The sequence below is a fragment of the Arxiozyma heterogenica genome, assembly GCF_036370985.1.
Source record: "Arxiozyma heterogenica strain weizmannii chromosome Unknown scaffold_21, whole genome shotgun sequence".
In the NCBI taxonomy this organism is placed as follows: domain Eukaryota; kingdom Fungi; phylum Ascomycota; class Saccharomycetes; order Saccharomycetales; family Saccharomycetaceae; genus Arxiozyma; species Arxiozyma heterogenica.
Genome location: NW_027042674.1, coordinates 1 through 14,494, shown reverse-complemented (window position 1 = coordinate 14,494; position 14,494 = coordinate 1). Strand labels below are relative to the sequence as shown.

The window sequence follows — 14,494 nt, the reverse complement described above, 5'->3', positions numbered from 1 at the left end:
AGTGTAGAATTCTATAGAAAAAAGAAGCTATAATTATTAATTATTCATATATATTCAATATATGATGTAGAATATCCTGTTTGTTACAAGTGACAGAAATTGTTACGGTAGATAACCTAACTATTATCTCCTTTCTGTATATAATCATATATGGGTAATAATAGGTCGTAATGATAATAATATTATTTAATTTAGGTAGCTTAATACTGGAAGTAATACACCAGATATATTAATAACATTTCCAAGAGGTACCGTAAAAAGATTTAAATAGGCTGGATTAGTGGTGATACCTTGAATTGATCACATGGGGATGATACTAAGTTGATAGTGATAATGATAGGATTACAACAGGACATGGATATAATTGATGTATACATCTCTGTGAAAAATGTTTACATCATTATATTGACTTAGTCTGGGAATAGCGAGTGGCTGTATACACAGTAAAATGTAGGAGGGGAAATTATGAAGATTGGTAGAGTAAACAAAATAAATTTGTATTATATATAAGAATATAAGGAATACTACTTTCTGAATAAGTGAATGTGTATTTAATAATCAGAATAATTTAATTTAAGTTTTAAGGATTCAGTAAAGCAACATATAAATTAAGAATTAAATTGCACGAGAGAGACACCAGGTTTAATAATTTAGATGTTGGAAATAATAGATTACCATTTGATATATTTGATGATACATCTAAATATTTGATAATAATAATACTTTCTGTCCTTATAATTATATATAATGAGTGAAATACATAGAAGAATATTAACAAGACCACAGCAGTAACTTCAGTTTAACTAATGTATATGATACCTGGAGACACTTTTGTATACAACTGAAAGTATAATTAAGCAATAAAGTATGTATGTTTCTGAATATAAGTACATAGTATAAAACAGTTAGAATATTTATTGTGCTATAATTCTTGTTTGGTGTTTTATTTTGTTTATTGACATATCCATGAGAAAAATATCACAATGTGACACTTTTAATTATCGAATTAAACTATGTGTTCTACTACTTGAGTATAAAAAACTGTTTTTGTTGAGTTTAATTATAACTAATATATTCTCCAGATGCCTTAAGTTTTATATTATTTTATAATATGTACATAAACTATTTCTTGCTTACTACTAAACAACACAGAACCCAAATGTGTTTTGCTAGTTTGGTTTTTGTTTCTTAATGTCAACAGATTATTATCTAAACTTACTATTGAGATTGTTAATCATTTGTAGATATTGTTATTTTTAGTATTCATTGTGCAATTACGCCTTCTGATACATTTATTTATCAAGATTATTGTGTGGATTTAACTATAATCTTAATTACACATGGATTTCATTCCAATAAGTAATTAAATATATCTTTTGATAATTCTTTATATTTACACCGGTGTGTGATATAGATATTAGTTATCTTAACTTTGACCATTGGCTAAGGTTACTTTTGTAGTTTGTTAACAAAATGCTAGCAATAATCTTTATTTATATATGATTGCAATTTGTAATTAAATCTTTATATTTACATTACTGTTTTAAATAATAAATACTTAATCTAAACAAAGATCGTGTTTTATAAAAACATATAATAATATTTCTGATTTATTATTAGTAGTATAGTATTATATATGATACTGATAAGTTAATGATGTTAAGAACTTGGATAATGATAGTGCTTCAACTTTAACAAACGTGTTGAGTACACATACAATAAAATACATGTTATATCATGATCTAAGCAAATGGTTGATTTAATGTATAAGGAGTAATAGAATATAGAATTAAATTACTAAGTACAGATAATCCAATTCTCAATACATTATATTAATAATTGAGGATATTGTGTAAAGATAAGAAGAAATAGGTAAGAGTGGAATTTGGTATTTTTAGAAGTATTGTTAGTCAAAGATACATATTAATAAGGTAAAATAATTGTTGAAGTAACTTGAATTATTTGACTAGGGTTGATATATATGGAATAAGATTGTTATAATATCGAATATAGTAATAGTAAAAACGTTGTTGATTTAGTGTTGGTTATGTAATATTCAAAATAGGTGAGATGATTGATATATTATATTGACAATTTACTATATTATGGTAATACGAGCAGGTGATGTAAATATATGACATCCAAATAATATTAAGAATAATGATGGAGTTTGTAATAAAATAAAGAGTATAAATAGTTCTCTAAATATAATAAACAAGTGAAATCGATGATAATTGGATTAATGCCATGGGAGAAATACTAAGAGCAGATATAAAAAAGAAGTGTTTGTAATATTGACATAACAATACAGAATATTTGAATATAAGGAATAAGGCTGTAGAATATAAGAAACAATACATAGGCAGGTAAAGAAAAAGAAGGCAAGAAAAAGAATGGATTTTAAGTAGTACGAGTAATAAAAGATGTAAGTTAAACAATATTAATGATGAGGTAGACATAGGAATTAGTAACAAAATAAAAATAGAATAAAGTAAAAATGGAAAATAGGCAGAAGATAGAAAAGTATAAATTAGCAAAGAGCATTGTAATCTAAAAAGAGAGTTGTGGGCATAAACAAAAATAAAATAGAAAAGCAGATGATAGAGTAATGGAATTAGAGGATTAGTAGAGAATGAGGCTAATGTTGTGAGTAATGTATATAGTTGATAATAAAAAAGAAAGAGAATAACGTAAATCTAGAAGAGATTAAAGTAGTAATGTGGGTGTTAAGTGTACAAGATAGGGAGAGTATTAGATAAAAGAAGAAGAAGAAAATAATGGAGTAATATAAAGAAAATAACAGAGAATAACATAAAATGGGAACATAGGAGAGTGTAGAAATATCTATAAAAAAGATATTTTTGTTGTAGTCCAAATGGAGTTTAAAGTAAAAGCTAATGAGGGTTCGAGAAATTTATATGATAAAAGACATCAGTATAATGATTTCATAATGTTCAAACCAATTATTACTAGAGTACTACTCAAATAAGAAACAGTATTTACTATATTAGTAAGAAGTATTATCATGATGACTAGGTAAGAATTCATCTGGACAAGAAAGTTTTTTATGACTGAAGATGAAACACTGGTTGTTTGGAGTGGTAACATATTGTTTACTGTATGATATGGCGTTTTATTGAAATTCAAAGCAAGTAAAATATCAAAATCGAGACAGGAAAGTTTTTATTGACAACACTTCTTGTGTATGTACAAAATAAACAAAAATCAATTTGTAATATAATGTGTTTTTATTTAATATTATGCATATATATTGAATAACATATTTCCAAGTTTAAATATTAGGGATATCTAAAGATGTGGATAAATAGAGAGGGTGGTAATCAATATTCAAGAAAATTGAAGGATTATGGGTTGTTGTTTTTATTTTTGAAATAATCATTAGAGAACTATAGATGGAACAGAAAAATAGTGGTTGTCAATTTGTAACATTAAAAGTTAGTAAATATGGATATTAGGGGACAATATATCAGCATATATGTGTTGATATTACTAAAGGATTCAAAGAAGTAAATTTGAAATTGGTGATAGGAAAAATTATTAAGTGATATAAGGAAAGAAGAATATCCAGATTAGAGGGTAATATTAGTTAAGAGGAAAAGACGGTGAGTGACTGTAGTGGATGGGTAATATTTTGAATTATTTTTGAAAAGCTTTGAGGAAAAAAGATAGAGTGTAGAGGCTATAATCACCAGGTTTCTTTAGTAAAGACTGTTTTTACTACATTGTTGAAAATAATCATAAATAAATAAAGAAGATTCAGCTTGTACCTATTTATAAACATAATATATCTTACATCTGTTGCTTTTAATAAGGCAGAAATACCATTTACTTGACTCATAAATTGTGATAATATTAGATTAATACTAGTGCTCTTTCAAAACATAGGAATTGTGAAGAAGAAGATGTGTGAATTAGTTGAGTATTGAGAGGTGGTAAATAGAAGAAAATAAATATTACTAATAGTATAAAAAAATAATCGGGGAAGTACAGAGGGAAATTATTGTATTGTTGGGAAAGGGCTGAATTAATAGCAGTAAAATCAGAGACTAGGGTATAAAATGTATGAAAGAAGAAAGTAGTAAAAACAAAATATTAGAGACTAAAAGAAAGATAATTGACGTATGGGAGGAATGGTAATGTCTATAAAGAGTGGATCTATGAATTATTAAGAGAGACTGTTAGGGTGAGAGAAAAGATAGCGGTGAGGGTTCAAACGATGAAAAAGAAAACTGTAGGATATTACTGTTAGATAGTAGACCAATAATTTTTTTAAAATATAAGATGTCATGTGCTAGAATTATTGTCACAATTATTGGATATTAAATATTTTATGATGATGTCAAGATTATATGTGGGTGTTCAGATCTATAAATAAAAGAGGTTCAGTTATTCATATACAACATGTACGTATATGTGTATAGTATGTACAGACAGAAGAAATAAAAAAACATATAGAATGTAGATTTAAAGAGTCGAGTATTAAAGCACAGATGTCCAATGTTAAGATAAGAGGATTTCAATTTTGTAATAATACATAGAAGTATGGAGTATATTAAAGCGGGAGAGTAGTAGATTAAAAAAATAATATATATAGTAATAAAGTAATGTAAGGACCAAGATAACAAGAGAGAAAGATTATTCGTTTGAGGGAGTAAGGTAAGTCTACGAAGGGTTGTCTAAAGTTCATTGAAGGAACAGTAGTAGAGGTAGAGCGGGAACAGAAATAGTAGTTAAAGTATTTTACAAGTGAAGAAAAACATGGTAATATATGAGTCCACAATAATAAATTGGTGTTTCTTTAAAAGTATCCTAGGTTGAGGCAAGAAAATTAATTTCTACAAAGCTATATGGGTGTACAGTGGAAGATAACGTTAGAAAAAGTAATATCCCTTGATTGTTGTTTAGGGTTTGGTTTAGAAAAATTAGGGTTAGCAATACTTCCCAAGATTCTCTTTTGGAAAACTCACAAACATGAGTGAAAGAGAGGAACCAAGAACAACCCAAATGAGTATTAAATAACGAAGAGATATTCTGCACACAGTACTTAGTTCTAGTAGATTAGATATATATATTAATATTACATTCAGAGAACTAGAGTGAAGTTATATCCTATAACTATTCCACTGAATTATTACTACTATCACACATAGATCAACTATTATTTATAATCAATGACCAGATTGGTATCATAATGTGGAAGCTAAAAATAAATTACTATTATTTTTACTAGTTATGTGCAAACAATTGAGGTAAGCAGAATTTATTCTTACAAAAGTATGGAAATATGGTAGAGAAGAGAGTAAGAAAGGTATAAAGGAGGAAAATACAGTATAACTGGAAACAAACAAATGATAACAAGAATAATTGAGACAATACAGAATAATAGAATCATAGGAGAGTATGTTGAACACTATAGATGGTGTATCTAGGAATGGTGAGAGAAACAGTACTGGTAATAGAGATATAGTAGGATCTTGGAGATAGATAATAAATTAATGTTATGTTACTTTTAATAATGTATGGATGTAAGGTAAGAGAAATTAACTTTACTAAAATATCTAGAAGTGTGAGTGTATTGTGAAGAAGAGGGTAAGAAATGTATAAATGAACACGATAATATAGATGATAAAGTAGTATAAAATAGAATGTGATAGAATAAGGTAAGGTCTATAAAGGATGTGTCTATGAATTATTGATGGAGAAAATTTCACTGACAGAGAAAAGGTAATGATGAGGGTTCGAATGGTAGAAGAAGTGGAGTGAGGATGGAAATAGTAGATAAAATATGAAAATGGTAGTATCCTAGTGTTATATGATACACTGATGTTACTTGTATTATTGAAAGTGTCAGGAAATAAGAGAAGACGTATTTATTTTTGGAAAACTATATAAGTGTCTAGTAGTAGAGTAGGGAAGAGGGTAAAATATGTATAAAGGAGAGAGTAATAGATGAAGAATAGAATAACATAAAATGAAGGGTAAGGTGAAGTATATGAAAGGTATGTGTGTGTTGTTAAGAGACAGTGTTATGGTGAGAAAAAGGATAGCAGTGGGGTTCGAATGGTAGAAATGAGAGTGGGGATAAACATGGTGCTTAGAGTGAATTGTCAAATAACGTAAACAAGTGGTGGGATATGGGTGTAAACTAATATATTGATGTTATTTATATTATTAGAAGCATAAAATATTAGGAGAAAAGATATTTATTGTACATAGCAGTATAGGAGTATAATCATAACGTAGGGGGGGTAAGAAATGTACAAATGAGCAGGGTAATAAAAGAAAAAGCACGATAGCATGGAGTGGTGAGGAGATGCCAACAAAGTATCAAAGAATAGAAGAGAAAGATGAAAATATAAGAGAGTGTAGTGAAGACTATAAGGGAGGAATGTTGGGGATATTTAGAAAAAAGGTAGCAGTGAGGACAGATGAGTGTTAGCATAATTGCCAGATGAAAATGTCAAGTAGTATTTTATGGATGGCAGTGTAAACTGATTGTAGTACGAGCAGAGAATTATAAAAACATATATATAATGAAAAGAATTAGATTGTGTATTGATATGTGTTGTGTATTAGATAAGTGGAAGAAAAGAGATTTAGAGTACTACTGACATGCTAGTGTATCTGAGAACTTACAATGGTAGCAATATGGAATTGTAATTCGTTAACCTAAAGAAAATGTTCATAGAGATATCAATACAGAGACATTATGCCAACAGGGTGTGATATTAGTTTGTTTATGTTTTTATGTTCTGTTATAACGATCATTACTGTACAGCTCCTAAATCTTAGCAGGATATGAGGTTGAGACAATTTTCAATGTTTATGAGTTAATGCATAGGAATACATCAACGTTAGTTTCGTTTCATCCTTTTGCTACTGTTGTGTTTGAAGGTGTGTGTACAGTACTTTGTGTACATGTCTATCTAGCTGCTATACAAAGATTCATTTGAAAAATAAAGAATAGTCTTGTACAGGTTTACCTAAAACATATTTTTATGTGTGCTTAGAGAATATAGTATGACAGACATAAGAAGGTTATAGAATAATTATTATAGAGCTAAGCAATAAGGCAATTCTACGGGATGTGTACCTTTGTGAACATGATAAAATATTACTTTCAGTGATGTATTTTTACGACTGTAAGATGGGCTAGATTATTGTAAAGTGATAAGAGAACACAGATATTCCTATTGTGAAACGTCAGAGTGGGGTCACTTATGGTGTTTGTGAATCGATACTGTTGATGGAACAGCAATGATGAATATACAAGAAACATACAATAGAGAGATTGGTGGTGACGACAGATTGTAGAGGATTAAGCATAGTCAATAATGATATTTTAGTTGTGGTAAGAGTTCGATAATTATAGTATTGTGGGGATAAAAATATACAAAGGGAGAAGAATAAATCAAAGAAAACAGTAGCATGAAGTAATAGAATAATGTAAACAAAATGTCAAAGGATAAAAGAAAAAGAATCGACATATACAAAGTATAGTGATGTCTATAAAGGATGTATCTCTGAAGTGTTAAGAGAGAGTACTAGTGATAGAGAAAAGGTGACGGTGAGGGTTCGAACGGTGGAAGAGGTGGAGTAAACATGGAAATGATTTAATATTTAGAAGAGATGGGAGAGTGGTGGTATACTAGTGTTAGAGTTTCTAAACAGGGGAACTCTTTTTGGAGTGATATGAAATAGAGATAAAATAAAGTAACTTTTAGTATAGAGAAGCGAGTAAAGGTATTTTTAATAAGAGCAAGAGAAGATAGAATTGGAGCAGTTGTGATATGTTAGTATAAACAGCAGAGAACATATAATGCCACGTATGACATAGACAAGGTGTGGGTGACAACTTACATGTCATGAGGGAGCAGTATGAAATGTGTATTTATAAGTATTTGGCCACTATGTTAAATAATACAGATGGTATGTGCATAAAGTGATGGGTAAAAAGAATTATTTGTAGGTTGTATGTGTTGAGTAAGTATAAAAAATTTAGTGAGTTTTGATTGAGTGTGGGTAATATGTCAACACCTGTCCTTCAACAGTACTCAATGAGCTTACCTTATGTGCCCGGTTCTTTGGTGCTCTCTTATCATATAATTGGAGAAGTTGATGGCAGATAATTAAGTGATTGTGGTATTATTTAGAGATTGTATATGTCTATTATATACAAAGATTGATAGTATTCCTGATGTTATAGAGTGTTGTGTTGTGGATGAGATAATGAGAACGGTAAAAATAGTGCAGAAATATAGAGGAACAGTGAAGCATTGTACAATCATAAAATACATAAACATAAAACGAAATATTGATTACATTGGAAATAGGGGTGATTGCAGAATAATACTTTAGCAAGGAGACACAAACAATATTGATGGATGTAATAATGAAGAAATGCTTACAATGGGATATTGGTGGCAGTATAAATATATGTAAGATTGCTTGGTGATGTGAGTATGAAAAGTGAAATGAATATTAGAGAGGGATGGAGTAGAAAGTATTGTAAGAAGAGAAGATATATAGTAAAAAGAGCTATTGAGATGAGAAGCAAGATAGTAGAAGTAAGTCAGTGGTAGAGAGAGGACAAGGATATGTGGATTAGAATGGGGCGAGTGGTGTTAGAGTTGTAAAAACAGGATGGGCAAGGAAGAGAAGGGAGAGTATTAGGATATTGGATAGATAATTTGAAATTAAGTGGACAATGTAGATCAGGATGGATGAAAAAGATTGATGGTTGCTGTGTAAAAGACATTCTACTCTAAGGATACTTAGCTGATATGGAAGTAAAGGGAATGTTTGTAGTGGATGATTGTGACCTTAATGGATGAACAGATTAGATATTTTGTTTATATGTTGGTTTAGTCTTCTCTTTGTACATATGTGTTGTATGCAAGTAACCAATGTATCTTCTTACATCTTGTTCTTTTATGCATCGATACACCACATATAACATTATTGCCATAATAACTGCTTAATTAACAAAAAAGTTGTTTAATATACAATGCTGATGGTAATAATTACAGCAGTTTGAGATATATAAAATAAGCGAGAGCAGGATATAAAGAATAAGAATTAAGTGGATGTGAAGGGAGAAGAATAGAGTAAAATGGGAGAGGTGTGAGGGGGCAGTAGAGGCCAATGATAGCGGGAATATGAGGGAGTAAATAGAAAAGAAGAAAAGAAAACAGGCAGAGGTTTAAAATTAAGCAGGGTGGATGTTAAGAAGAAAGTAAATTAAGGTTGAAGTGATAAATATAGAAAATGGGATGAGAAATGTTGGAAAGTAGTGGCATTTGTAGTTAATAGTGTGATGACTTAAGTTGTTAGTAGATTGGATGTGTGGTTTATTAAACACCTATAAAAATAATATACGTAATTATATAATATGATATATACAAATATAAAATGATCTCTCTTCTTGAAAAATATATTTCTCTTGTGAATATTATTAACAAGATACTAAAAGAGTCTTTAGTAAAGAAACCTAATAGACATACTTTCTATGTTCTCATACCCCGTAAAGAGTGTTTCATAAGCTTTCATGACTGAACCCAGTTTTACTCAAAGTAATGCTACTTTCCTTATTCAGTCATACAAAACACATCCTCTGGCTTGATATCACCCTTTAAAATGTTAATTATTCTAGAGAAGTTTCCCCACGTAGTCTCTTTAGTAAAAGGGTCTGCTATATTATTTTCCCTTTTTATTTTAAATGTATCAATAGACCTATCTTGTGTTTCTTCTTTTGATTTTTCCAGTCTGAGTCCTATGAATTTTGTTCGTGTTTTAAAGTAGTCCTGTTTGAGTCAATCAATGGCTGGTGTAGAATCTGTTATTACATTAATGTTTGTATTTATATTTTAAAGATTCCTTTTATTTTACATTTTAATAAAACAGCTTGATCTTCCCCCATGGTTGGAGCATCCAGTTCAGCTTCTGCTGATGACCCACAAACTATAGTGGATTTTTTGGAAAAACCATCATAAAAATTTTTACCAATCCATACGATAACACCACGTCAAACTCAGATCCCAATGATACATCTGCAACCACTGTGATGTCCAATTTATTCTCCTCGTCGCTTCTTATATATCTGGTATCATTAACATACTTCAACAATGTTTTGACTGCTTTAATTACTTTAGGATGAGGGAACAATACTAGACGTAACAGCTTGCCTAAAGCAAATTCTATATCTAATCTTCCTCTTGTTCTAATATAATTGAGTTTTCCAATCAATACTTGAAGCCATTTTATTTTTTCTTTTAATGTAGATTTCTCCATGACCAATTTATGTGTTTTGGGATATATAGCATACTTATGAAGGTTAGGTACGCTATTAGTTTTTTTCTATTTAGATACAATCTCTTTATATTCTTCAAACATTTTTCAATATATCTTGTAATATGCAACTGTATGGTTCCGTTTTCTCTGTTATAATTTAAATCTAAACCTGAGAGACCCGTTTCTAGTATATCGTGTTTCATAAAACCCAATTCTTTTAAAGCAAACTTGTTTTTTAGAATAGTCTATGTTGATCTAAAATATCAGCAACATACACAGCTCTCATAATTGATTTGTCTTCGAACACAAATAAACCAGGAGAATAAATAAAGTCATGCAGACCAATAGAATTCGTAAATTGTTCCAATGAATTATTCCAGTTCTATGGACTTTTTAAGGCCATACTTCTAACTTTCAAATGTATTTTGTCTTGCCTCTAAAGATTCCACATGATCCAAGTGACCTTTAATGTATATATATCTGAAATGCACCAGGAGAGTCTTAAAAATATTGATCATCTGTTGTCAATTGTTACACATATTTTACCCTTCTCTTTCTTCTAGTGTCATGTTACACCCTTGTGAAATATAATGATTTATTTTGGTTCTAATTTTCTTAAAACATTACTGGAACATTGGACAGTTGATGTTTCAGGCGTTTTCAATTTTATTTTATTTCTGGTGAGCTCAGTTACAGCATGCAATAAGGCAAGATATAAAAACTATTTGAAGAAATGGATAGATTATTCATATCGGTGGTGGGTTAGACATTGTGATAGAGTGGGTCTGTTAAATCAATAATAATAGTATACTAATACTTCTTCTGTGTATGATAATTATACATACTATAAGTCCAGATATGAATAATCTAATCTTAATTTATTTTTTACAAGACAAAAAATATTGGCTGATGTAGTAATGTGGTGGTGTCTCCAATATAGATAACATGGACATCTATGTATAGGGGACAAGGATATTTCGAATAATGGAACAAACGGATAGTGGGGGAAGAAAGGTGCGTAGGGGCCAAAATGTAGTGATACGGTATATACTCTTAGAAAGTATTAAAGATATGTATTTATCAGTTATACCCCTTAAAAGCATATTATCAGCTTACTTCTCTATATAAAAGAACGTAATAAAAGATATGGTAAAACCCAAAGAGCCACAAGAAAAGAATAGCTTCCTCTTAAATGAGATGCAGGGCTACGACGATATTGAACATTGATGCTGTTGTATGAGATTATCTCCCAAATATATTTTCTAGGGTTTCTGTATAAATCTTCCTAACAAGTAAATTTATAATTTTCTTGAAAACAGTGAAGATTAAGAAAAGTGACAAGAACGTTAAAATGAAATGTGTGAGATTACAAGAGTGGGAAACAAACATAAAAAAGGCAGAGAAAGGCAAATACTACAATATATTGAAAGAGAAGAAGATGTGTGAGAGTAGAAGAGTAGGGGTGAGTATAGGTATTGTGAGAGGAGGTAAATGAGGGCAGAGAAGTAGTAGAGGAGATGGGGGAATGTATGGAAATATAGATAATATGGTGAGAGAGAAGGTAAATATACATATTATAATGGAATATCTCTTAGGAAAAGGTAGAATGGTACACGGTAATAAGTGGTGAGGTAAGGAGGGTGTATGGGTGTTAGAACATAGAGTAGTAAACAAGTAGAGTAGATTAAGCTGAAAATAAAGAGGAGATGGAAGGATAAATAGAAATATAGATAATGTGATGACAGAGAATGTTAATATTTATATTATAATGGGATATCTCTTGGGAAAAGGTAGATTGGTACAGGGTGAAAAGTGGTGAGGTAAGGAGGGTGTATGGGTGTTAGAACATAGAGTAGTAAACAAGTAGAGTAGATTAAGCTGAAAATAAAGAGGAGATGGAAGGATAAATAAAAATATAGATAATAGTGATGACAGAGAATGTTAATATTTATATTATAATGGGATATCTCTTGGGAAAAGGTAGATTGGTACAGGGTGAATAAGTGGTGAGGTAAGGAGGGTGTATGGGTGTTAAAATATAAGGAAGTAAACAAGTGGAGTAGATTAGGGTGAAAAGATAGAGAAGATGGAAGGATAAATAGAAATATAGATAATATGATGACAGAGAATGATAATATTTATATTATGATGGATGGTTTGGAGAAAAATGGTAGATTGGTACAGGGTGAAAAGTGGTGAGGTAAGGAGGGTGTCTGGGTGTTAGAACATAGGGGAGTAAACAAGTACAGTAGATTAGAGTGAAAATAAAGAGGAGATGGAAGGATAAATAGAAATATAGATAATATGATGACAGAGAATATGAATATTCATATTATGATGGTTAGTTTGAAGAAAAATGGTAGAATGGTACAGGGTGAAAAGTGGTGAGGTAAGGAGGGTGTCTGGGTGTTAGAACATAGGGGAGTAAACAAGTACAGTAGATTAGAGTGAAAATAAAGAGGAGATGGAAGGATAAATAGAAATATAGATAATATGATGACAGAGAATATGAATATTCATATTATGATGGGTTAGTTTGAAGAAAAAGGGTAGAATGGTACAGGGTAAAAAGTGGTGAGGTAAGGAGGGTGTCTGGGTGTTAGAACATAGGGGAGTAAACAAGTAGAGTAGATTCGGGTGAAAATAGGTGTAGAGAGGGAGTGATGTATGGAAATATAGATAATGTGATGACAGAGAATGTGAATATTCATATTATGATGGGTAGTTTGAAGAAAAAGAGTTGATTGGTACACGGTTATAAGTGGTGAGGTAAGGAGGGTGTCTGGGTGTTAGAACATAGGGAAGTAAACAAGTGAAGTAGATTAAGGTGAAAATAGGTGTAGAGAGGGAGTGATGTATGGATATATAGATAATGTGATGACAGAGAATGATAATATTTATATTATGATGGGTAGTTTGAAGAAAAAGGGTAGAATAGTACAGGGTAATAAGTGGTGAGGTAAGGAGGGTGTCTGGGTGTTAGAACATAGATAAGTGATATAAGAGGGAAAGTAAGAAATAAACAGATGAAAGAGTAGTAAGGGGTATGGGGAGATGATGAGAAGATGGAGAGTAGTGGTGTTTGTGTTAAATAGAGAGATGTAAATTGGAGGTGTGGATTATTAGAAAGGTATAGAAATAATACAGATAAGTTAACATGTTTATACATGAACAGAATTTGAGTGTCTTGTTGAAAAATATAATTGTGTTTTGATTATTATTAACAAGATAATAAAAGAGTGTTTGATAAAGAAAGGTCATAGAGTGAGTGTGTATGTTGTAAGAATAAGGAGATTTTAGATATGGTAAGGGTTGGATAATTATAGTGTTGTGGGGAAAGGGAGAGATTAGTGGTGGTGAAAATGGGAATGTTGGTATAAAATGTATAAAAGGGGAGGGGAGAGTATGGATGAGAGAAGAAGTAGAGAGAGTAGGAGAGGGTGGTGGTGAGTAGTAGAAGATAAGTTAGAGATATTTTAGTTTTGGAGAGATAGAGAAAAGAAGATATTAGGATAAAGAGAATAGAAAAGAGGAATAGAGGAGAGTAAGAGAAGGGAGTAATGAAAAGAAGTAGAAGAAGTTGATGAGTAGTGAGATAGTGGGAGAAATATAGTAATAGAAAAAAGACATGAGAGAGGGTTCGAACAGTGGAAGAGTAGAAGGTATTGATGAGTGATAAAGAAATAAAAGAGAAAAGGCAGCAATTGGGATTCGAACAGGGGAAAAGAGAATAGTAATGAAAGTGATGATGGGAGAAATATAGTAGTAGAAAAAAGGCATCAGAAAGGATTCGAACAGGGGAAGAGGAGAAGATAGAGATGGGTAGTAAAGAAATAAAAGAGAAAAGGCAGCAATTGGGATTCGAACAGGGGAAGAGTAAAAGATAGAGATGGGAGAAATATAGTAGTAGAAAAAAGGCATCGGAGAGGATTCGAACAGGGGAAAAGAGTGGGAGATAGAAGTGATGATGGGAGAAATATAGTAGTAGAAAAAAGACATCAGAAAGGATTCGAACGGTGGAAGAGTAGAAGGTATTGATGAGTTGTAAAGAAATAAAAGAGAAAAAAAGCGGCGATGGGGATTCGAACAGTGGAAAAGTAAAAGATAGAGAAGGGAGAAATATAGTAGTAGAAAAAAGGCATGGGAGAAGATTCGAACAGGGGAATAGAGAGTAAAAAAAGAT

The 14,494-nt window shown here is 30.8% G+C and overlaps 2 protein-coding genes across 2 annotated transcripts; both read right to left on the bottom strand.

Moving 5' to 3' along the window:
* Window positions 1-9,981: 9,981 nt before the first annotated feature.
* Window positions 9,982-10,311, bottom strand: PWA37_002496 (uncharacterized protein; the record flags this gene model as incomplete). The annotated part of the gene is made up of 1 exon (XM_064859060.1): window positions 9,982-10,311. The coding sequence occupies one exon, from the start codon at window positions 10,309-10,311 to the stop codon at window positions 9,982-9,984; it is 330 nt and encodes a 109-aa protein (XP_064713869.1).
* A 3,476-nt stretch (window positions 10,312-13,787) lies between these two features.
* Window positions 13,788-14,090, bottom strand: PWA37_002495 (uncharacterized protein; the record flags this gene model as incomplete). Its single annotated transcript, XM_064859059.1, has 1 exon — window positions 13,788-14,090. A coding segment is annotated over one exon (303 nt), but the record flags the coding sequence as incomplete, so codon positions are not given.
* Between the last annotated feature and the right edge of the window lie 404 nt (window positions 14,091-14,494).